At 40.4% G+C, this 25,537-nt stretch overlaps 1 protein-coding gene across 10 annotated transcripts in view; it reads right to left on the bottom strand.

The window, feature by feature from the left end:
• Positions 1–4,757: 4,757 nt before the first annotated feature.
• The window catches only part of pde10a (phosphodiesterase 10A), a 38,720-nt gene continuing 17,940 nt past the window's right edge, over positions 4,758–25,537 (bottom strand). For 4 of the 10 annotated variants that reach the window (XM_061285253.1, XM_061285252.1, XM_061285251.1 and 1 more), the window contains 21 exons: positions 20,580–20,711; positions 13,481–13,509; positions 12,641–12,764; positions 12,489–12,538; positions 12,265–12,405; positions 11,991–12,146; positions 11,696–11,746; positions 11,176–11,234; positions 10,988–11,039; positions 10,763–10,905; positions 10,547–10,639; positions 10,279–10,465; positions 9,630–9,772; positions 9,339–9,422; positions 9,106–9,256; positions 8,857–9,012; positions 6,657–6,829; positions 6,209–6,320; positions 6,030–6,110; positions 5,717–5,805; positions 4,758–5,495 (listed from right to left, as the gene is read on the bottom strand). In XM_061285253.1, the coding sequence (XP_061141237.1) occupies positions 5,396–5,495; positions 5,717–5,805; positions 6,030–6,110; positions 6,209–6,320; positions 6,657–6,829; positions 8,857–9,012; positions 9,106–9,256; positions 9,339–9,422; positions 9,630–9,772; positions 10,279–10,465; positions 10,547–10,639; positions 10,763–10,905; positions 10,988–11,039; positions 11,176–11,234; positions 11,696–11,746; positions 11,991–12,146; positions 12,265–12,405; positions 12,489–12,538; positions 12,641–12,764; positions 13,481–13,509; positions 20,580–20,711 (2,306 nt within the window). In that variant the 3' untranslated portion in view covers positions 4,758–5,395. Of the gene's footprint in view, positions 5,496–5,716; positions 5,806–6,029; positions 6,111–6,208; positions 6,321–6,656; positions 6,830–8,855; positions 9,013–9,105; positions 9,257–9,338; positions 9,423–9,629; positions 9,773–10,278; positions 10,466–10,546; positions 10,640–10,762; positions 10,906–10,987; positions 11,040–11,175; positions 11,235–11,695; positions 11,747–11,990; positions 12,147–12,264; positions 12,406–12,488; positions 12,539–12,640; positions 12,765–13,480; positions 13,510–15,469; positions 15,878–20,579; positions 20,712–25,537 lie in introns of those variants that run through there. The other 6 variants (XM_061285254.1, XM_061285259.1, XM_061285256.1 and 3 more) reach the window with 5 other exon arrangements.

The raw sequence follows: 25,537 nt of genomic DNA on the forward strand, positions 1-25,537 counted from the left end.
GGTGGTAAAAAATTCAGCTGTGTTGCTAACAGGGTGAGAGGAACTTTGCGAGTGAGCGCCGACAACAGGTCTTACTGGAAGTAGACTTTGACCTGTGATTAGGCTCCAACAGACAGCGGGGCACTCACTCCTGTAAGGGGGCAAAAGTCAAGTCCCATCAATCTATAATGCTTGCCTATTCTTTTTCTTCTTCCCCATTTTCTGGTTATTGAGCATATCAGTGAGCTGATGCCGTTACAAATTTATCTGTAGTGCAAATGGGTTTTCCATGACTTGCCCTTTAGTGATTTACATACTGTATCATGACGTCATATCATCCCTAAACAAATGCCATCGTAAGGGATGAAAATAACGGTAAAAAATGTGCAAGATATTGAACTCTAATTTGGCGTTAAAATATTTATTTCTATTAGGAATTACATGTTACATTCGAGTTTAATGAAAACTGACCTTAACTATTCATATTCAAGTCAACGCTGTCCTCTAGTGTTCAAATGAAAAAAATACTCCACTGTCAATTATGTAATGCTGACTTTAGAGGCAGAATACGTGGACCAGTTGCCATCTAAAAGAAACAATCGTGGCGTGTGTGGTCCGGCTGGTACTGGATGGCTGCTCCAGTATATTGGTTGACCAAGATCAGTGTTGGGAAAGTTCATTTTCTACATGTACTAGTTCAAGATTTAGTTCAATTCATGATTGAAATTTTATGAACGAAGGCCATCGTTCCAAAAATGAAAAGTTTATAGTTTTTTTCTTCCCCCAATCAAAAAATAAAAGGTTGCTGTGAGCATATTGACATTTTCTCATTGTTTTCACCTATTCCATTCACACAAGTATCAGGGTGATGCTATCGCCCTACAATCTAAAAGTGTATAGTAAGTTTGTTTTTTTTTTTAGTTAAAAAACGACCTAAGGCTTTTTTGTGTTCAAAACATGTATCGTAAGCCTTTTTTAGTAAAAAATAAAATATAAAAATTGACTGCAGTGTTCAGCTACAGGCCAGTAGCTCTTGTTATCTTCAAAACTGAAAAGTAAGCGTTGACAAGGAGTCTAAAAGGTCAAACTCCTTTGTCTTGTTAGCTGATTTCAGATTGAGGCCATTGGAGTCTTTATCCCAGTTGGGAAGAAAGCAGACAAAATCCTGTGCTTAGAAGCAATAATTGACAAACGTTCTGGTTTGATATTTTAATTGCCAGCTCTTTTTTTTGTTTTGTTTTTTTATTGTATGAGGATATAAGACATTGCACCTTTTGCCCACCCATTTTCCTGTGAGCAAAAAGAATTGGAACACATGATGTGTGTTTTGTTGCCCAGATGTATCCAAATAATAAAAAGTGCTGAATGCCTGCACTCAGTTTAAGATTTTGTGCAAACGGCATTTATACTTGTCTGATGTACACCCAACATAGAAACCAAGGAAATGTCAATGGTGAAACATTTGTTACATTGAGAGAAGACGGAAAATTGCACATGGGGCAAATGTTGGCTATATCCAAGCAACCATCTGGTATGCCCTGAAAATTATTTCCTCGAACTAGAACAACTTTATGCTATTCCTGTTCATTCTGTAAAAGCCCCTGGAAAATATTCAGCTTCCTTGAAATCAATTAAACCATTTTTTCTTTTCTTTTTTAATTATTTCCAACTAAACTCTCGTGAGGACTTATTCCAAATCGGTCCACTGGACCCTCTTTGTGCCTGTTGCAATGACAAAGTAATGATTTGTTCACAGAAGCGCTCAGAGCATATGATTTGAAGTTAGCATGTGGAATAGCCCCAAAACATAATGTCCTGACTGACGTGAAGGTGGTTTTACATACAACTGTGCAGTGTCTCAAGAACTACGCTTTAAGTTTTGCTCCCCCGGGCCTCTTATGGATAGAACATTCTGTTATTGAATGTGTGTGTGGGTTTGTTTCATTCTCATGCTATATTAAGGCGTATGTATCCTAAAGCAAAGAGCTTGAATTGAAAATAACACCTCATTGTAAAGTAGTAGAGCCATTTGATTTTTGCCAGTCATTCAGTAAAAAAAACAAACATCACAACTTGTTAACATTGAATATTATTGTAGAAAGGTTTAATGATCACACACAATATCCATCCTGTTTTCTTTTGAGGCAAATAAGTTTGGATGAAGTTTGAAAGACAAAATCCTGCTATTTTTCTAAATACTTTGTTCTATTCTTGAGCTCTTGAATAATAATTGTTCATTCGAATGATAACGAAATACAGAAAAGGAACATTCAGTACCTCAAATCTACTTCCAAGAGTTGAAATAATATGAATAAATAAACATGTATGACTTTTTATTCGTTTATAGTTTCATTATGTGCAAATCCCAATAATAAATATAATTCATATAATGTCATGTAATGAAATATAATATATAATTAATATAATAACAAACTACAACTTTCCATTTGTGTGTAGACATTTATGAATAAGCATCATTGGAGTCATAGTTCACTGCTGATCCACTGGCTTGACACACCACAACTGCTGCTACTTTTGCCCACCCAACACGCCAGGGACTCACTATCCTGCCTAACACATGTGACGACACATGCTCAAAAAAATCTGCCGGTGGCTACAGTGGAAATGGAACAAGCTTAATTTCCCCCAGGATGCATCCAAATACAGATTAGCCTTCACACACATCATCAAAGACGTCAGTGAACACTGCCAGGCGATCTCTGCTCTGACACCGTCTTCAGATCCTGACGATGACACACTTGCGCAACATGTAATGAGGATTGCAAAGGTGTGAATGTGGCCAAGAAGAAATAAATGAATAACAAATAAATCATTTATTTCTTAAATTAAAATCATTACATATTAGAAATAAGACCACAAAATCAAAATGAAAAGGCACATAGAGAAGAAAAATGTTATGAAATATATATTCTTATATAATTGATATATGACGGAATGAACTTCATCTACACTACTGAATGAACTTTTGAACTTCATCGTCACTCGGTTGTCAGGGAAACAGGTTGAGTTCTTGTTCGTGTACTCAAGGTCTTACAACAATAATTGTACTGTTGGACTGCTACATTTTGCGCCTGACAACACATGATGAGCTTGTGCTATTGAATTAGAAATAAAAATCATTTAACACCCATGCTACAGCCATCAAAGTTGCAAATCACAAGTAAGAATGAGCGACAATATGAAATAAATGTCAACCTTCAACGATATTGAAATTTCTGGAGGAAAGAAATAATAACTACAACACACACAAAAAATATTTTACAGGTATTTATTAAAAGTCATTTTGGCTAGTGCTTTTACGTTTACATTTGAAACATTCCTCAATTATTCTGGGTAACAGTAACATGTATGGACCATTTTGTTTCGTCTCAAACAAAAAAAGGCCAACATTATTTTTCTTTGTATAAAAAATATAAGTTAATTTAAATTGAATTCTAATTAAGAAAATAATAGGTATAATATCAATAATATTAATAATCAATAATTATCATCACAGAGAATAAAGATATGCTAAACATAGTGCAGATAATGATATAACTGGTGCTGAAAAGTAGAACAGTGCAGTGTTGTGGACGTCACCGAGTTCTCAACCATGTGGGGTGAACGTTAATACACACTCATACGCTCTTGCAGACACAGACACACACACACACACACACACACACACACACTGAAAGTGCATGACTGCCATTCAGTTTAGCACCATTAGAGCAAATATAGATTCTAGATTGTACACAGTACACCTATTACTGTACTTTATATGTAAATTATATATCAACTTCAGTTTAAGTGCATGCTAATTGTTGCTCTTGGTTGGAACTTACTGGAAGCAATTTGAACAGTAAGACAGAACGCATCAATGCACATGCCACATTCAGGGGGATCAACAAAACACACATTGGATGCAAAAGTTTACATATCCCTTACTTCTCTGGTTCTTCTATATCAAACAAATTTGTTTTAGGTTCATTTACCTGACATGTTTCGGCGGAATCTTCCGCCTTCATACATATCCCTGTTCAAATGCCGAGGTGTGCGCACGTGCAACCACTTTCTCTCATGTGTTTGATTTTAATTCCCCACACAAAAAGACTTTTTGCCCAATTTGAGTTATACGTTTGGTAGATGACATTAATAATGGACGTTTTGTAAGGACTTCTCTTTAAAGCTGGCATTTGAAGAGGGGTGTGCAGACTTTTTATATATCCACGGTAAATGAACATTCACACTGTTGGGGCCACTTCAGCATTTATAATCAAATTATTAGCGCGACTACGTCCACTGGAACAACCTGTCAGAACAGACCTAGAAAAAGTATTCAGGAAGTTCTTGGAAAATCATTTGCAGCACACTGAGCGGATGGTGACGTGTTAAACACACCTGCAAAAAGTCAAGCAACAATCTTGCAGGACAATCCCAGAGTTACATGCATCTTATCAGATTTGACACTGATGACAAGGAATAGTGCTCAAGTCGCATTTCCATCAATCACGTCTTATCTTCTATGTGTGGAAATTCCAGGAAAGTGTTTACAAGCTGTCTTAAACATATGTGACTGCTTGCAGAAGGTTCCAAGTGCTAGTGATGGCCTGGGGGCAGTGCTGTAATGGGGATCAACTTCGGGGCCACACATTGTGACTCTCTTGTGACAGTGTTGACATACAATAATCCCCTTCTTCTCGTGGCCATTCTTTGTTTTTGTTGTAAAACATATCGCGCGAGATTTCTGCCACCTCTGTGTTTAAACAAGTTGTGTGTCTTTTTTCAAGTACTGCAAAGGATATTTGCTCAAAAGTAAGAAAGGAAAAAAAACATTCTGACGTCCCCCCATCTATAAGGTGGCATTGTTACACCATGCATGTTCAATGTACTACACATTCCTTCTGTCTCTGAATACCTTGCTGAAGTAGTATTGACTCATTTACCACAGAAGGCAAACAGTACCATTTGAAAAGGATATGAACCCGCACAACAAGGTTTCACATTACCTCCTTGTGAAAGGTTCATTGTAAGGCCTCTCAAATACAAGACCACAAAGAATCAACTCAAATAATAATTAGAATAACAATAATAAGATAGTAATAATAATAAAAACATAACACATAAACAACCAAAATGGCACAAATCCATTCTAACAAATAAATTCCCAAACGGAGGATGATGAATTTTAGTTCCTCCCCGTTAGCTGTCAGTCAGTCTCTGGGATCGGTAAAACCATCAGCATTGACACCTCCGTCGACCGTCACCCATTGAGGTAACTTGTGTTTTTTGTTAAGTCAGGGCGCCATTTTGCTGATCCAGCTCCTGCTCCCCCCCACTCCCCCTAAAAAAAGCTTCATAACTGTGGCAAGGTTCAGTTTGAACTTGTTATGATAAGCAGTCAACCCTTTGGTAGTCAGTTGTCCACTTTGACAGGTCCTGAATCGGAAGGCCGGCTAGGAACGACATCCTCCACCTCACCGTGCACGATCTTCTCCCATTGGCTCAAGTTCTCGCTGTGATACACACGCACACGCACACGCACGCACGCACGCACGCACGCACGCACACACACACACACACACACACACACACACACACACACACACACACACACACACACACACACACACACACACACACACATCACCTGCTTTAGTGTCACATTCAAACATCTCAAACAAAACAATAAATCCCTTTAGAGGCTGTGAGACTAAAACTATGATAAGATCCTTACTTGCAGGCTTTTAGAAGTGGACTGGATGGAGGGAAAAGATCTGCGAGAGTCGTATAACATGGAATTGCTACAGCATTGTAGAATCCCACCTAAAAATGCAGAATATTAAAAAACTATTTCACAAAATGTAAGAACATTGAAGTGGCTGTGAAAAAAATATGATGCCTGTCTATATGCCTTATTCAAATTAAACAACAGTGTGTATGTGTTTTCTGAGTGTGTTATAGATTGTATAGCAATTGAATGTAATTTAAATTCAAATTATAACCTTGTTTTTAAGGCGCTGGCGATAAGAGTAAGTGAGCGGTCTTACTTGGCCTTGAGGGACTTCATCCTTCTTGTCTCGATCCATCATTGAAATGGGTTGCATCCCAATCTTCTTCATCTCATCTCCCTGTGGGAAAGCAAAGGATGGCATACGTGTATATAATAAAAGTTCACATAGATTGAAAGTCTTGAAACACATCAATCTAAACTTGTATGGTGTTGTACCTCGGCCCAGAATTCAGCATAGATGTCATTGGCTGTGAGTCGTGTGATCGGCCATTGCTTAGTTACAGAACACAGGTCACATGCTGTCATCATCAGACCAATCACACGGTCCCTGGAGGCGAGCAAAGCTACGTTATCGCCTTGAGTGCTGACATACTGTTCACTAGTGTGTCTGTGTGTACAACCTATGTGTATTATATATGAAAATTCTCTGTCAAAGATGTTCCAAAATAAATTCAAACCAAGATGTTGTGACTGTAAACTCCAATTTTTCCATCCTTCTGCCTGAATGCCAATACAGACAACAATTTGAAGGTAACAAGTAAATTGCTGTAATATAATCAAAATACAAGGCATTGAATTAAAAAGATGAGTGAGGACTAGGAACCAAAACAGGACAACTTGAAAGCCTCAAGGATTTCAAGGATTTCCCTCACCATGGTCTCACCTGTGTGAAAGGTTGTTAAAGTTGAGACCACCTGAGGTGAGAAGCTCTGACAGTTGCTGGTGGTTATTGAAGTAAAGGGCCAGGTCCGTGGCGATGATGGCCTTTCGGATGATCTCAAGCACCTGTTCGTACTCGCTGGAATTCAGGTTGGAGAAAATATTGTGCCCTTCCAGCTATGAGAAACAAAGAGATCAATAAAAAAGCAAAGGCTCCACTTATGAGGCGTTCAGTTCAGCTAGACTACAAGAGATTGACAAGAGTTTTAACCATCACAGATCTGTTGACCATTTGTCCAAGCACTATATCCTCAACGATGGTCTTTAAGAGCAGCGGTCCCCAACGTTTTTTGCGCCACGGACCGGTTACGTGTCAGAAATATTTTCGTGGACCGACCTTTACATGAATAAATTATACACTTATATAAATACACAATACATTTATAGTACATATATAAATACGATGAAATAAAATGATACGACTGGCATAAAAACAAGTACCGTAATTTTCGGACTATAAGTTGCGGGGGTTTTTTCATAATTTGGGCGGGGGGGCGACTTATACTCATGAGCGACTTATATATATGTTTTTTTTTTCACTTTTTTGGGCATTTTATGGCTGGTGCGACAAATACTCCGGTGCGACTTATAGTCCAAAAATTACGGTATAACTGACATTATTTATTTATTTATTTATTTAACCTTAACTCAACCCTTGCCCTAACCCTAGCCTTAACCCAATTCCCCCCCAACCCGAACCCTTAGGGAGGTATATGGTTTTATGGGGTAGCAGATGAGCAACAATTTTTGGGAATAGGGTTATGGCAAGGGTTGGGTTGGATTTTTCCAGGATAAAATGTCTTAAGTCCTTCTGAGATTTGAACTCAGGTGGCTGGGTTCAGAGACCAGCAGACTAACCACTAGACTATGTAACGCTGTCTTGTACAGGATGCAGGATGCAGGATATATGGTTTTATTGAGCAGCTAACAAGCGAATAGTGCTACAATTTTCTTCAGGATAAGATGTTAGAGGTACCTCTGAGGTTTGAACTCTGTCTGCTGGCTTCAGAGTGCAGTTAACTATGCACTACACTATGGGAAACAGGGTTATGAAGTATGCAAGATATATGGTTTTATCGATGAGCTACCAAGCGAATAGTAGAATAGATTAATGCCAAAATGTTCTCTTGGGGGAGCACCAAGCAACTGTGTTGCAAATTTTCCCAGGCTAAAAAGTATAAATTTTCCATTGAGATTTGAACTTACATCACGGGGTTCAGAGTCCAGTGCACTGACCACTACACTATGGAACGCTGTATAGAATGACATACAAGATATGTGGTTTCATCGATCAGCTAACAAGCGAATAGTATGGATAATAGATCAATGCCAAAATGGTTTTATGGGGGAACACCAAGCAACTATTGCAAATTTTCAATAGTTCAAAAGTTCCACTGAGATTTGAACTTAGATTGCTGGGTTCCAAGGGTAGAACACTGACTACTACACTATGGAACCACGGCTTGTATTGTATGCAAGATGTATGGTTTTATTGAGCAGCTAACAAGCGAATAGTGTTATAAATTTTTTCAGGATTAAAACTTTGAGGTCCCTCTGAGATTAGAACTTGCATCACTGGGTCCAGAATCCAGAGCCCTAACCACTACACTATGGAAACCTGATTTACATGGTATGCAATATACGTATATGGTCTTATCGACCAGCTAACAAGCGCCTAGTATAGATAAGAATAGATCAATGCCAAAATGGTTTTATGGGGGAGCACCAAGTAACTATGTTGCCATTTTTTCCAGGCTAAAAAAATTGAGATTTGAACTCATATCACTGGGACCAGAGTCCAGAGAGCTAACCGCTACACTATGGCACCCTGGCTTGTTGGACATGGAAGGTATATGCTGTACTAGCAGTGACGTGCGGTAAGATTCATGACGGGGTCCCAAACCCAACCCTAACCCCTCACAAAAAAAAAAAAAGAAATTCAAAAATTGAATCGAATTGCGGCTTGGGGAAATTGTTATATCCCTATTAAAAAACAAATTGCCAAGTAAAAATAATTGGAACTGTATGCCTGGCAGCACCACCGTCTGGTCTGATCCGAGAACTGCAAAACTTTAGCTGTGCCACTGGGATTATGCATAATTTGTCTGTCGACGTAAAGTTGATGTTGCATAGTAGAGCTTTACCTGCAAAATGGAGACAGTCTGAGAGAAGTGATGCTGCTCCATGGTGGAGGTGGAGTAGAGAGCAGCCAGTGGGTGGTCAAATTTCTGCAGATAAGTGTTGCTGTACCCTCGATGGTCCAGATCATGACAAAGGCAGGCTATCAAGAGTCCCTTCTTCTGTAAATGAAAGGATAAGCGTTATTAGCCACACACTACAGACTCATTTCATGTTATTTTAAAATGTGATTTTTTTTTAAATGGGCAGCGGACCTCAAGCTCTGTGAAGGTTTCAGGGGTCTTCTGTAGGATGGCATACATACAGTGGGCCACGGTCACGGCGTGCTTCCAGTTGTGGTAGGGCACACGCCGGTAGTTTTTGCGTACAGACATAGTGAATCGACACAGCTTCTCCAGCTCAAAGCTAGACCGAGCCAGAAAAGAGACAAATATGAAATGACCCTGAGATCAGATGCTGGCACCTTAACAGCTCTTCAGTACTTTACCTGGTCTTTCCACAGGAGCTGTGAACCATATAGATGAAAACTGCAGGCCAGATCTCCTCAAAGGGACTTATGTCAAAGTGAAACCTGGAAGAGGAGTCACATTTGCCAGGTTGGTCTGTAAAATTGTCTGGATGTCATTTGAATTTTTCACACTATGTTTTGTATGTAAAACAACTTGGTGGCAACACAGATGAAATGAGGACTGGAATCCATTCAGCACCGTACACGGAACCACTAATACATTTCTGCAGGCCTCATGAGGTGAAAGCCATAAAGCATTCGAAGACTCACATTTCGATCTCTTTATAAATGGGAGTGGGAAGGTTGAGCTGAGTGAGGGTTTTCCATTCTTCTGAGGTGCAGATGCTGTGGTAAGACAGTTTTTCCATTGTCACTCTGTAAATGCATTCAGAGTGGCGAATTCGATGGTACATCTATGCACAAAACACACACGGGAAAATCACAGAAAAGCCTTCATGAAAGAAAAAAAAACACACAACACAAGCAATAGCAACTATCACAATTATGAAAATTCAGTACCGGCAATCCATTTCTGACAAATCCAATTTACAACATATGGACAAAAGTATTGAAACACACCTCCAAGCATCTTAGCAACGCATTTTAAATACCTAATTCCAGCATGGTCCAGAAAAGACAGTTGGATGAGCTTGAGAGAGTTTGATACAAATAACAAGCAAAAAGTTCCACACACTCTAAAATTGTTCCAGCTGGCTCCATTCTATCATTCTGCTGGTGTAGCAATGCTTTTGTTCATATAGTCTCGATCAAATACCACATTAACTCACAGCAACAATCATTTAAATTCTAAAACTAATCAACACTCCGGTATGGGAGTCATATCTTGCCATTATGAATCTATGCTGTGAAATATTTTTTCATTGATAAGTAATATGAGCGTAGGTGTGCACCAACTCACATTTGCACAGTGTAAGGCCAGGGCACAGAAGACAGCAAACATCTTGAAGTTGTTCTCATCTGTTTTAGTGAAGGCACTACCGCTTAACTTATTCACCATCTGCACTACTCCAATAACAGTCCCCCTGCTCACGATGGGCATGCACAGGATGTTCCGCGTGGTGTAACCTGTTTTCAGGTCCACCTCTCTGGCAAATAAGATCCAACCATCACAAAGTCAGTTGAATGCATTGGTTGTTGTTCAATGAAAAGACGTTTCGGCCGCTTACCGGTTAAACCGCGGATCTGCATAGGCATCTGGGATATTTAAGACTTCCCCTGTCTGAGCCACTTGACCAGCTATTCCTTTCTCTATAGAAAACCTGCAGGAACATATGAGAGGGGATCACTCGATTAACACGGCAGATGTTTATCAGATTGAGAATAAAAAAAGAGTCAAGGATGGATGAATGTGTAGCAGCTGGCAGAACGGTGACATCACACACCTAATTTCTTTGGTTTTCCTAAAGACCGGCCTGCCTTCTTTCTCCTCACCGATATCGAACAGGTCAGAATACAGTTCTTTGTTGTTTTGATCTACCTGGAAGAGTGCACATCTGTCGGCATTCACCAGGTTTTTTGCATATATCTGTAAAGAATACAAAGCTATCCATTAGAACAAATAGACAATTTTGGTCTTTCATTAATTAAAGAAAGGAAAGTAGACTTACCATGATGTGTTCAAGTAGAGAATCTATTGCCACAATATTATCAAAGTATGTTCTGTGAGGAGAAGACAGGATAGAATGACATGTTTGACAAAACATTCAAGACATGAAAGGGAATTAAAAAAAATTCTTTGCTTGATATTATGCTAATGCAGAGGTGAAATTACAGTGCTGTCAAGAGTGACTCTTACTTTGACACATCTAGTAGGAAGTCATTGAGCTCAGTCTGTTTGGCGAGGCCTCGGCACACCTACAAGAAGAAGAAGACGAAGAAGGTCAGGTCATAGGTGGGCTCGTGCATTTCCCATAGCCCAATTGCACCATCCTGCTTGTACTCCAAACACACCAACACGTCTGTCTCGCAACAGTGTTTTGCAGCAAACAGCCAGCCCAGGAGTGCCGTGCGCTGCAGTCCTATGCAGCTCACAGAGTCCCACTGTGGCCAGTCCTGCAGTGGGACACTGTTTCTCCTAGGTGTTACACTATGGTTTCACATAAAAACAATGCTGGGGCATAATGACGTCCTCGGAGACCTTGTTTGTTGAATGTACAGCTCAGCTGATTGGACAGGGCCCGGTTACAACGCCGTTCCAGTACACAGTGGATTTTTCCATTTAAAAACAGTAGTGCAGAAAAAAAAGCAATGCCACGAACATCATGATAATAATTGCAACAGTTTTTTTGCACAGGTCCCTGTTGACATTTGCTTACCTGTACTTGATGAATGGCAACTGAGGCCCACGCTAAGTTTGCAGTTGCAACCTAAAATTAAGAAAAAAGAAAATTGGTGTACTTTAAAGCAATAATAATTAATCAATAAAATGAGTGAGACTTGATATTTAGGTTTAATCAACACTTGGCAGTGTATTTGTTTCATAGAAAGAACCATCATGTAAACATAAATAAATCCGAATGCCACCATTAAGGATTGAGTTTCAGATTGGAGTGACTACTAGGCCAGGCTCTATTTTTCATATCTGGTGTGTTTTATCTTAGTAGAACTGACCTCTTGGTGGCTGAGGTTGAAGGGCTCCTTTCCCCAGTGCCGACGCAGCTCCAGGATGGCAATGAGGTCCCCGATGGCAGTGAGGATGGGGAGGCACAAGACAGAATGAACACGGATCCCTGAGTCCTGCCCTGTGCCATCTGGGAAGCGCTCGTCCTGGAACAATGAAGGTCATTCCGGAAAGTTAGCTCACTACGGCCCAGCGATGCAGCAATACAAAACACCTTCCTTTTTAATTTCTCACAAAATATAGATTGACAAATAACAACCTTACCCCCATGATGTCTTCCACTAGGAGTGTTTTGCGAGTCTTGGCCACATGAGCTGCAATGGTTGTCCCAAATGCGATGGGGCCAGAAGGAACAAGGCTTGGGGGACCGTCCTTGATCCTCGTTGGGGTGAACAACAATAAACTCTGTTTGGAAGCATGGGAGAGAAACGACAAAGTGTGAAGGAACTCTCAAACACAAAACTAGACTTCACTTCCATTGCACTTACATTGTTGCATTCTCCCAAAAAGTAAAGTGCAAATCCATCAGCTTTTGTTGCTGCAGGAAGACAAAGATACAAAAATTCTTCTCAAGTTGTCTAAACTTGCTGTTTTTTTTGTTTGTTTTTTTTTAATGCAAAAAGATAAATAATCCTAATACCTGTTTTAACGATGTTGCAGAGTTCATAGAGCAGCAGCTTGTTGTCTCCTCCAGTGTCCAGGCGCTGCTCCATGTAGCTGTTGAGTTCATACACCACACCCTGCATGTTTGCATCCTGGTACTGCTGGACACAAAAACACGTATTTCCATACCATCCGACATGCGTGAACAACAATACGGAAAACAACTGGCAGCTTTTTATTGTTGTTGAATGAACTTGGATCTTCCCACCATTCACAAAGACCTTTTATCACATTACCCGCATCCTCACCCGGATCACCTACCCCGCATCCCGAGAGGAGGCCATTGAGGATAAAAGGCTTTGATGCTCACATTCGTCTTAAAAGTTTGCTTATGTAACAGGCAGACCTCCTGCCTTGCGCAGGGCCAAAAACCTGTCATGTCTGCGCCTACAGGGAGGGTGAGGATGGGGGCGCGGCAGGGGGAGCGCCGCACTAGAAAGCTTCCCTCTAGGGATTCATTCCACCCTCCCACATCCTGTTTGCACAGACGTATGGATGACGCACCCAAAGGTTGACTGACCCTCATTTTCTTCTGCCTATACGACTTTGTAAGTCCCTTTCATTAAGGTCATGAATCCCACTGAGCCATCTGAGATACTGACTCCAGTGGGCAGAGAGGCGTCAAAATAAGATGTGAGCTCAGCGTGGCTGCACAAGGGAAATTTCTCCGACACAGGTGTGTACCAATAAATATAACCCTCTTAACTGCCTTTAAACCCTTTTGTGAGAAATCGCACAAAATCTGCAAACTTTTGCCATTTTACTTCCTATACACTCAATACATGAAAGTATATGTTCACAATGAGACAAAACCTACCCTGCTGACCTCTTTAGATGATGTGTCATCTGTAAAGAGAAAACAAACACATTACACAAAATGACAAACAATACATCCATAAAAAGCAAATTCGCTTATAGGATTACCGAGCCGCTAACCCAGTTGGTCTTTCATGATCTTAGTCTGAATGTTTCATTGTCTGACTATTGAGGGGCTTTAATATCCTTGTTTTTGTGTGTGTCATTGTTCAAGCAATCATTTTCTACGCTATACATAATTCACTCCTTAACACTGCAGAAAGCATTTAGGCTCCACAAGAATTTGGTTACATTTCAACTGGTAAGTAAATGCTAGTAAATATTTTTAGGACCCAATGGTGAGGAGAACTCAATACTTGCGCAAAGGTCATATTCTTGAAGTACTGAATCTGGAGCAACTGGACTTCTTTGGGGTGTCACATAGAAAAACCTTATCAAAGAAAAACCTCGAAACATTTCACCAACTAGACATTAAACCGAGCAACACCCCCAGAGAGAAATTAGCTCACTACAAGGTCAAGACATACTGGACATTTGGAGAAACCAAACAGCCAGAGCACAATTTTGGACTAGATTAGAGCTAGATAAAATGTCCGCATGTACAGAACAGAAACAAGAATATAATGTGGGTAGCAAAACTGTAGGTGTTATCAATAACAATAATTCCATGGTAATAATTTACAGGAATGAAGGAGATCCAGTTATACAATCAAGCTGCACTTAACAACAACTTTTATTTTTAGTCAACTGCTTTGTTATTTATGCAAGTCAACCACTGGTTAGACACATTTTAGGAGTGAACGACTCACATGTGACCACCCTGTAGTCGCCACTCCCGCCGAAGAATTATATCGGGGCAATGTGAACTGAAAAATGATTTTTGGGAGCAAGGTTATGTCTTCATCTACAAAAGTTGTCTTTAATTAGAAATTTGTATGCTAGTACTGGTCATAAATCTGGTGGACTTTCCTTACCACTGCTACACGTGTGAGTAATTGGTTGGCTATTGAACGTAATGACTGGAAACACTTGATGTGAGCAACTTGGTGAACAGTCACTCACGAGTCACAATCAACTTGTAATTTCACCGATGAACTCATTCAGTGTAGTGTTCCACTACATTCTTTTTTTTTTTTTTCTCCAATATTAATGCAAATAACAGAAGGCTGGAGCCTTCCTGTGGACAGGAAATGGCCACTTGAAGGCTGGGTGAATTATCAGTGCTGGATGCAAAATTACAAGTGAATGAGTAAATTAAAAGAAGGACTACAAATCGCACATAAATTGTGGATTTATATTTCCTCTTCTTTTACTCAGGGAGACATTTGTAGCAATTATGAAGCTATTAAAAGTAAAATCCAGAGAGAAATCATTTTACTTGACAAGTACAAAATTTCCGAGAGCTCTACAGCAAATTCCAGAAGGGATTTGAGGCTATTGAGAAGACAGTCAAACACATGAAAATTGACTTTGGACATTGACGATATTTAATGATAGCCAATGATAACAGTTACTGGATTTATACTCTGGGAGAGCTACTTTGGATGAAAATAAAATCATTCACACAGTTTGAACAGTTTTCAGTGCACATGAGTCAACAGAGCACAAGAGCAGAAACGGCTCCGATCTCTTTGATAACGTTTCATGTGATCCAACCATGAAAAGCCTCGGGTGCACTGGAGAGACGAAATCTTACTGACTCAAGCTGGTGCAAGCTTTGAAACAACCCTCTGTGCATGTGAAGAAAGAATTACAGCCGGCCACATTGTTTGCTGTTTTAAACATGCCTCTCTTAGTTTCCTAACTTAGCCGTGAGAGCTATTTTAGAGTGAACTTCTGGCCATGTGTGACGTCAAACAGAAGACGGGAGGAGAGGGGGTCCACTTAAAGAATGCAAAGCCTTTGAGAAAATTAAGAAAAAAAAAATCTGTTTTTCAGGCAGTCTGTTTGCTTTCATATTTATGAACAAAATATAAGGAAATCCATGTACCTCAGAATCTGTCTGGATCTTCTCCGATCAAATTCACCAAAATTGCGTTAGGCCATTGGTGTCCCCACTGCACCGGACTTAGATGGAATTCCAGCAGACGTTTATCTTCGACAACTTTCAACCACCAAATTATTAGCAATTTAGCGCATGGCAAAGCACACACCCACGCTATGCTGTAACATGAACCTCAGTCCAGAATGGTCAAGCAAAGTTTCCCAGGGCACAATGAGGGTTGTGCCTGCATGAAAATCAGGATACGCCAGCATATCCGCATGTGCCGGCTACAAAAATAGAGTCCCGAGTGTCCACGTTCCCAACACTGACAAGAACTAGCCCATTCTAATGGCAACCCCTATTTTCAAGCATCGCCCATGCTTTCAGTAAACACTAAACTGAGGTCAGGCCTTTTCTTAGAAAATTGTGAATACCTCATTCAGTATAGGAAAAGCTGGTGAAGTATCGATGAGACACTAACATGAATGAGAAGGTGTGTGTCCACTACTCTGGACGGAGACCTTTTAACTCTGCATAATCCCTCAGTCGGCTGAGTCTAACTTGCAGGATCATTGACGGGAGCTTTATTGATCTGCTGCAACGGTTACATAAAATCTCCACAGGACACAAACCGGCCAGACTGACTCAGCGCTCTAGGTGTCAGCCAAGTGGTGGTCTTTAATTGATCTCGTTTATGGAGGATATACTAGCTCTAGATGATGTCCTGCTAAATTTCAGGAATCTGGCAAATTGGAAATCACAGAACTCCCTCTTTGAAAAATGCAAAAGAATGCCACCCATGAGCTGGAGTTCTGACTAGCAAAGGTGGAGCAAATCGACCTCCCTTGACCTGGCAAACTGTTGCTGTCACACAACATTCGTTAATCATCAACTAACACACAATAGAAACCGCATTTATCTGTATTCATTGGCTATACAATCGCTATGTTTGCTCGCTTTCACAAGGGACCGGGGATGATAAACCGATGGGGACTTTGGTGATGGGTACTCATCAACGTTTTATGCATCAAAGTGAACATTTTGTACACATTTTATTGTAAGTTACAATGTGTCTTTAAAAGTTTTTAAAGGTTTTGTAATTCTGAAAGTCCAACCTCTTGAATAGATTAATTTGTTATGGCAAAAATTAATTATGCTTTCCATTTTTTTTTTTTTTAAATGCAGCATATTTTGCATCTCACGTTTATTCCTCACTTAATTATTAGTTAATGAGACAACAGGCTTCATTTCGAACAGATCCCAACATCTCGTTGATAATGTTTTTGTGTAATATTTTCCAGCATTTGAAGAACCAAAAGGGTGTTGAGTTATGCTGGCATGAGCACCCGCATCTCCTCCCTCTCCCTGATCACAAGCCCTGCAGGTGAGACGGAGCTCTTATCCCACCAGTGGGGGGTATGTGGAATTGGGGCATGCCACACAAACACATCTTTGTCTCTGTGTCACTGCCATCCACACTCTGAACTAAAATGGGAAATCAGCTGCTTAACACGCTTGCCCTTTAGGCTCAGTTGAAACAGTCTAATCCGAAACAGAATACACATTTTTCAAGCACTTTTTCAAAGGAGGATTGGGATGGACAGATAACCGTCCTGATTTAAATTATCACAGTTATACAGAACCCCTGCTATCCATTGGGGACAGGGACCAATCACTAATAATGTATATCTGTGGATAATAACATGAACACGCAACAAAACAAAATAAAAACCTATGAGATGAATATAATGGTCAATACTAAACAACAAATTTGTATGCAAAAACATGAAATCATGCATTTGTGTTACTATGTACAAAATAGAATCTGCATTAGTATTTCTCTCTCTCGCTCTCTCTCTCTTTCTCTCTGTCTCTCTCTCCCTTCTCTCATACACACTCACACACACTTGTGGGTAAATCAGATGTAATCCAATGTTGTCCATCACATGAGCCGAAAGAACGGGACACGCTGCAGGGACTGCTTCCAGGAAGCGGTTAACTCAATATTGATCACATGATGACAAGGCTGGCGGAGCTTAGAAACAATATAAAAACTCATCAGCTCTTAAAGGTGTCACCAAAATATGAAAAATGGAGACATCAAAATGGAAAAATAGCTGCTTTAATTACCACAAATGTGCAAAGAGAACAAAAGAAAAAGTTGTCACATGACATTCTGTACATTTTCAGTCTGTTTTGACTATAATGTTGTTCCTCTTTTTTTTGAAGAAGCAAAAAATGTGGACCTTAAAATCAATTAACAGCTGAGAGTATTCAGGTACTATTTCAAGAACCTCATGGGACTGGACAAAATGTTCATGTGAACTGTTGGTAGGATAACAAATAGTTTTACCAGGTTCTGTAAAGGAAGCTTGAAGGAAGTTAAGTCCCCATCAGAGAGACTATTTCAAAAAGTGGAATTTGATTTCATTTCGAAAAATACATATCCAAGATATGAACCATGGATGCTCTAACTCTAAAAAATAAAAATCTTTGCTGAGGCAGAGGCTACACCCGTTAAATTTATGGACCCGTTCACAAGGCTAACCCAGCACCACCAAACGGCTTACCAAAAAAGAAACGTTAGAGTAATTATACTGGTACTGCCCAACCTAACATTAGATTCAACTTCATTAAAGCCAGCACTGCTTGCAGAAACTTGATTCTTTGGGAACTAAATAGGCATGTGGAGCAAACACAATGTTGTTCATTATACTGCGTATTTAATCTAAGGAGAAGCCATCAAATAAGGTTTGGCTCGGACAACGACCCTGACAATGCATCATCAACTTCGGTAAACATAACATATATATGTATTATCAATTCTTCTCAGGTATTTGATTAAATGCTATGCAGCCTTCATATCTTTAAGATCTAGTTTTACCTACCACTGTCTCTGATATTTCAGGTCAAGGCCTCACAATCACTTGAAGGATTACAACACAAACACAGCAGATTTTTCCTACTGTATTTGTTTTTCGTAAAAACTAACGTGTGCCACACTTAACAATATGTTTTCAATATGTTAAGGAGCAACAAGAAGAGTATTTAATCGTAGTAGAATTTAGCTGAGAAAAAAGCAGATGGAAAAAGAGAAAAACACTGTAAAATTCGGATTGGCAATAGCTGTGACACAAATCCAGAGTTGGTGGAACTCCAATTTGTTGGGACTTCAATCCAAATTGAACTATTTTGAATAATTTGAGTCCAATGTTGAGAAAGCAATCACTATTTCAATGTACAATTTAGGGTTAGGGGGGCCCAAATTCAGATTTTGCCAAGGTCTTTCAGCCTCATCATCAATTACCATTGCAGTAACTTCTTGTGTTTTGAGTGCCAGAAAGTGTAAAGGGTGTTTGGTACTCTTCATGTTTTTGCACTAAACAGGCTAAATGCCTCCGTAAAATGATCTCACAACTTCTCCCTCACTGCTCTGTGATAAAGTTCTGCTCTGATTCCGCTGCGCTGACCCAAGTTGAATGACTCCAGTGGGTTATTCCTATTTGGCGCCAGAGGATTTGATTACCACCATGGGCCTAAAGAAACGGACACACTTCTATTTGTATAGAGAGAGTTGCTACAAAATGTGACAAATCTATCATATGCCAGTTTCCTCTTTAGCGACAACACACGCAGTGCCGGGGCCCTCGCTGTCACCGCCGACAACCCAAACCCCTACTGCCCCCCCTCCCCTGGGCCCCCTTCAGCCAAGCTGCATGTCTCTGGAGGACGCCTCTGACGTCAGCAGCTCGACTGGGCTGTGCGCCAGCGCTGTTGGCCCTTGATGGATGCCGTTGGTCTGGGAAACAGCTCACTGAGTGCGGAGCGGTACACACTCAACATGGTCCGCTCAAACACATCCAACAACCTGTAAACAATCGACAGGGCCGTTCCCTCTTTTTCTTCTGTCCATCATATACTTTGGAAAAGGAGAATATGTGAAGGTGAGGCATTTTTAAAGAACAAAAAAAGACCTAAATAATAAAGTAATGTCCCCCAAAAAGTGCACACGGGTTCACTCCAGGAAAAGTGTTTTGGTGCAGTGGCATTTTTTATATGAAGAGAAAACTGGTGGGGCTCCAACCGCTAACATACCAAGCAGACAACAGTCCTCTCGAAAGTACACCAATGTATTGCGCCAAGGCACCCGTTTTACATAACCCCATGTCACAACACTAGACAAAACACAAAATGAATAATTACGGAAATGATGATGATCTCATCTCAATTTGTTTACAAAGTGACTTAGTCGGTGAGAAATCGGGGCGAGTTTAAATGAACACAAAGCTATGATATAGCCTACACGATTGTTTCTGTTAACGTCAATGTTTGTCCAGCCTCTTGCTGCTAAGTAAAAGAACCCAATGAGAAAAAGGAAATATTCTAGCCCCTACCACTAGACAGTTTGAGTAGAAAAGAGGAACAGAAAAACAGAAAGACACACTCCAGAAACTACTCTGAAGAAGCACTATGTTCATGAGCAACATTTACTACAGACGTCATAGTTCTGTATTCTGGTTTTTTAATGGGTTTTTAAATGCCTCGACTGTGCCTAGATATTCTATCCATAGATGTTATGAACAGAATAAGTGACAAAGGGCAGCCTCCAGTTTTCCACAAACCAGTTCAGGGCTTGCCGCCACAACAGACACTGATGGCCACAACTCCATTCGTCCGTTTAAAAAAGGGCGGGTAGATGCAGTATTTTAATTGTATTTTTTAGAATAAATATTCGGTGTATTTAATTAAGCCGCATCAAGTAAGGAAGATTTGTGCATTTACAACGTTATAACAGGAAGTTTTAACATCTGGGGTTGAGTTCCTCTTTGATTTTTTGGGGTTGAATCAGTCAGTTGTACGTTACAGAGAGTAAGAACAAGTGTGAATACATTAAGACGTGTCCTTTAAGGAGGGAGGGGTTAAGCAAACTAAAGGTTACATGGAATTTTAAGGCAGCCCGATTTATGGTTGACTTATTCTGGAGCATGTATGCTCAAAAACATGAAACCAAAGGCACACATGACAGAACTTCTAATAAACTGAAATGAGCAGATCCAGTCATGATGTCAGAGTGATGCCGAAAAGTTTGAAAGTGCGTGTGTGTCAGTGGTTGTACCTGCAGGCCTGCTGCTGGTCTTCCTCTTCAACCATCTGTCCAACGTCTCGGCGCTCACACTCTCTAGCACAAAGTCATCCAGCATCTGCGGGTGCAGAGAGAGGTAGGCCTTCACTTTCTCATCTGTCAAGCCTGAGAAGCACAGAAGCAAAAGACTGTTTTAACTCAATTACAGCACAGCTTTGTTCATGAATAACTAATGCAGGGAGATGGGGGGGGGGGGGGGGGTTTCGGGAAGCTCTGAGGAAAACAAGATATAGGAGGACAAAATAAGTTGGGTGACAACATGTGACATGCTGTTCGAGTTAGGTAAGCATGGGAGCACCTTAAGCGGGCTCATGCTCATCTTATGTTTACAGTCAAGCTGCGTCTCGAGGGATGGAAGCCCCCAACAGAGGCAGCAGAATAAAGGAGGACTCGATAGTGCTTAATAGGCAATTAGGTTCTTGAGAGGTCGCTAAATGCTGCTGTTTACTGTCTTTGTTGTCAGGGAAAAAGCCTTTTGCCAGATTATTGGTGAAGGGAATTTGTTTTGTATGCGCCACTGGCGTCTGCTCGCTGATTCTGTTCATGAGAGAAACCAATGTGTTTAGGTCCTCCGAGTGCTGGACAGGACATTCCATCGAAAATACCATTCAACTGTGAGAAATGATAAAAGTTATTTGCCAATACCGGATTCATGTTTTAGTTTTGTTTTTCAAGGATATAAGAAGCATCTTTACAGACACCAAAAGATCTACAATTAATCACAGGATGTGCAATATTTTACCCGTAATACATAGAAGAAAACACATTTTCAACTTCAAGTTCTTATACCCTCGGAAATGATTGTGTAGTAAATGAAATGTATATTGTACAATATATTATAGTATTTGTAAAAATGCGCTCCATGACATGGAACTAATATTTTATCAAACTGAGGAAAATCATTCTAAAACAGAAAACCACAAAGTCTTGCTCTCATTATATTAAAAAGACAGATTAAGGTCAGGTTTTTCTTTTTTATCTACCCTTTTGGTTGGTTGGTCATACCATCACTGTGGTAACAGACCCCACACAGGACGCACCAAAGTCACGTGACTGTACCCCTACATATCAGTGACTGTCTTTTAATAAGAACTAAATATTAGCTCAAACACAGAAATAAACATACGTGTGTGTTAAGGACACACGGGTCGTGCATTAGCAGGCAAATAAGGAAATGGAAGGTAGAGGTAAGGAGGCTTCGGAGGGTGCAGGGTGTTGCTTTGCAGTCTGACACTGTCCAGACACGAGACACCGGGTTTCAAAAGTGCAAGGCCTCATGAAACTCCTGGCCAGCTCTGACGCAAATCGTCGGAATATGGCTTAATAAATCAAAGCAACTTGGGAGGGGGCCAGAGGGGGGGGGACAGCTGCTGTAGACAGAAACAGGAGCACAGCATTGCTGAAACAGTTGGGCAATTTGGAACAAGTAAAAGTCATAAGCAGCACTTAAAGATGTATTTAAAATCAAAAAAAGCAAAGATGGTCTTTGAATTTACCCAGACATCTTTATAATCGGTCGATAGATAGATAGATATTCGAATGAACAAAATATATTTCCACAAGACTTTGTTACAGCCATGTCATGAGTGATCTTGCACTTTAAAACGTGATGACGCGTACATGCTTTCATTTCCCTAAAAAATAGCTAAGCTCTGTCGTTTTTAGCAAATGTTAACAGGATGAGAACGGGATGTTTCTTTTGGAGGATGTTCAGCTGTGGAACTGATCCTCTAGAGAGTGTTTACTTCAACGTGACGGTGTAATTTGGGGGGATGTGTGCAGGTCAAGCAGTATGATGACAAAGTAAGGCTAATCGATGTGTTCAATATGAGCATAAAGTCAAATCTGTCTGAAGAAAAGCTTGTCGACATAATCTTCAATATAATGAAAGCGGTCTCTTAATACTAGTGATGACGAAAATAATTAATAATTAACCTGCATATCCACTTTTTGTGATGCATTATGCTATGTGGTGTGCTGTGAAGATGCTGGGTTTGGAGGTCATGAACTGGTGTGGCACACTTGGCCTACAGTTGCGAGGCCGGTTGCATGTACTGCCAAATTATCTGACGCTGGGGAGAGAAATGAATATTCAGGAGCAACAATTCTGGAGTCGGCCTACCAATCCAACGCAGCAACATTGATTTAGAACAGTGGTTCTTAACCTGGGTTCGGTGAGTCGGCCTCAGGGGTTCGACAGAGCCTCCACTGAGGAGGTCCGAACGAACCTGATTTATTGTGTAAATTCCGGTATACCAGTATATAATTTGTTGTGAGTTCATGCATTGTTTTGTTCTTTGAACAAGGTGATCTTCATGCACGGCTCATTTTGTGCACCCGTAAAAAACATCTATGTCTTGAATTTAAAAAAAAAATAATAATTTCACTAACCAGGGGTTCGGTGAATGCGCATATGAAACTGGTGGGTTAAGAACCACTGATTTAGAACAACTATAGGAGTAATCTGGCTGACCATCTTTTCAGATTGTGACATTTGCAAAAATGCCTACAGTGACAGCCACTAAGTGAGGGGACTCGTTCGAGTGGCACTTCTATTGTTTTCAAAATTGGACTCGATTGCGACAACAATCAACAGCTTCCAGACTTCCCAGGAGAGAGGCACTAAAATGAGCGATAAAAAAGGACAGAGCAAGCATATGGCTATTATTAAAACCAAATTGATTAAGGCATGATTATGCATTCGCGATATCTAACTGTTCACCATTACACCATGAACCAAGAACGTCCCAAAGCAGACCCTTCCCTGATTTTTAAGTATGACTAGTATAACAACTATACTTCACCCAAAAAAAAAAAACTGAGTTCTGAAGTATTTTGACTGATTTGCAGTACCCTTCGAGTCATGTTTTGGCGGTCAGCAGCTTGTTGCGCTGCATGTTCACGGGTGAGTCGAGCCCATTTGGCAGAGATGTGGTGCTTGACTCAGACTTGTGCTTCCTGTGTAAAAGCTGAAGCCTGAGTTCATGCAGTGAGGTATTGTTACGTAATACTTATCTGGACGACAACACGCCACACCCTGACACTGGGAAAGGGAAGGCCAAACGAGTCACAGTCTGTCTGGATTTCAAAAATTAAGCATGAAAAGTCTTGCAATCAATCAACAATATTTGGCTTCATTGTGTAGTGGGTGAAAATTGTGTGCAGAGATTTGGCGAAACAGTGGATTCTTGCTAGGTACAATCCCAGTCTTGAGGATTTTTACTGAATTAGGTAAGGGCTGGCTTTACACGAGAGGACAGGGAAGTGTTTTCATTAAGTATTTTGCAGGCTTTTTCTTCTATAGTGATTCTAAAGCAAGCCACCTAACAGCAATATAATGTATTAATAAATCCAACATCCTTCTGCTATATTACCCCCCTCTTCTCAATCAGGACTGGAAAATGGCGAACTGCTTGATGACATCTGACCTGTTACACTTTCACACAAGAAGACAAAGCCCCAGGGTCTATTTGACGCCACATTTCTTTTATATGAAGCTCCTTTAGAGACTTGCTGGAAAAAAAGAAAGTGCTATGGAGCAAGGCCTTATTTCTCTAGCCACACAGCCTTTGTGAAGAACAATAATTGGGATTGCATGGGAATGTTCTCTACTGTACTCTTGAGCAACGTATTTGACTTTCTGTGTTTTTATTACTGTTGCAAGGCTGCTAGATTCATTAGAATAAAATGAATGAAATCTCAGTCACAGACTTAAGATGGCAAAGCTTCAAACTGATACACGACGCAGAAGATGTCCATCTTGGTGCTATGACTACATCCACATTGGGCTGGGTTTTTGCTGTATAATTCCTGGCAAGATACGGGAAGAGACAAAGCCCCCTCCACCCTAAACCTAACTCTACGATTACATTAAAAAGAAACGTCCTCTTCGCATTCAGGAACTGTTTGTATATTAGCAAGACTAAACATCAAATTACTCACGAGGCAAAGGATCTAAAAATCTTAGTAAAACATAGACACAACAATTCCCGCTCAGACGTCTAAACAAACTTTTGAGTTGTTGACTCTGAGTTAAAAAGCTCAGTCCAGTCTACTGTTGCACTGCCAATGAGGTGAAAAATATTGTTAGGTATAGAACGTCCTGTTATGTGGAGATTTTAGTGCGGGAAGCTTCTCAGCTCAGCTGGAGTTTGCGTGGGACCCTTCCCAGCACTGTTGGTGCCGGTGCACACACTGCCTGGCTCGGTGACGTGACGGAATGGAGAAGATGAGGAAGGAAGTGAAAGAATCCATGTTGGTAAGAAGGTCACAGAATGTAATCTATCCAGTGGAGGATCATGGAAAATGGCGCACCAAAGCCTTTTCCAAATCTCTGCCCACATGTCGATAGAATGCCGAAGCAACAGGTGGCACTATAACCTCTAGTAACTTGAATTTTCTTTTCAGCTGCACAGTGCCTGCTCAACTTGGCACTGCTTGACACACTGTTAATGTGCTTCCATTGAAGGCAGCTAGGATCATGCAGATGGACGTTCCACCCATGACTACTACATAGGTGACAAAAAAAAAGCCAAGGTTGGTCTATAACTAATTGCATGACACGTCAATTAAAGAATCCCCAATAAAAGAAATTTCCATCTTAACCATGGATAATTTTGCAAAAGAGAAAGTCCTTTAATGACGTGAAGAACTCATAATAATGCAATACTATTACTTGCTAGACACACAAAGTCCCATTGAATCTATTGAGAATTACATGACATGGAGGAGAACAGTTTGACACGGGAACAATATAAAACTGTGGCATAAACAGCAATGTGCCAGCTATGTCGGATATGTCACTCACAAGCCAATTCTGCTGTTTGACAAAACAACACCCACAACAAATTGGGTTTCTTTTATTGACCATATCAATCAAATGCTGCTATCTATAGATGTTATTTTTTTTAAATATGAGTAGAGGTGACCTG

Source organism: Syngnathus typhle, linkage group LG8 (genome assembly GCF_033458585.1).
Source record: "Syngnathus typhle isolate RoL2023-S1 ecotype Sweden linkage group LG8, RoL_Styp_1.0, whole genome shotgun sequence".
NCBI lineage: Eukaryota > Metazoa > Chordata > Actinopteri > Syngnathiformes > Syngnathidae > Syngnathus > Syngnathus typhle.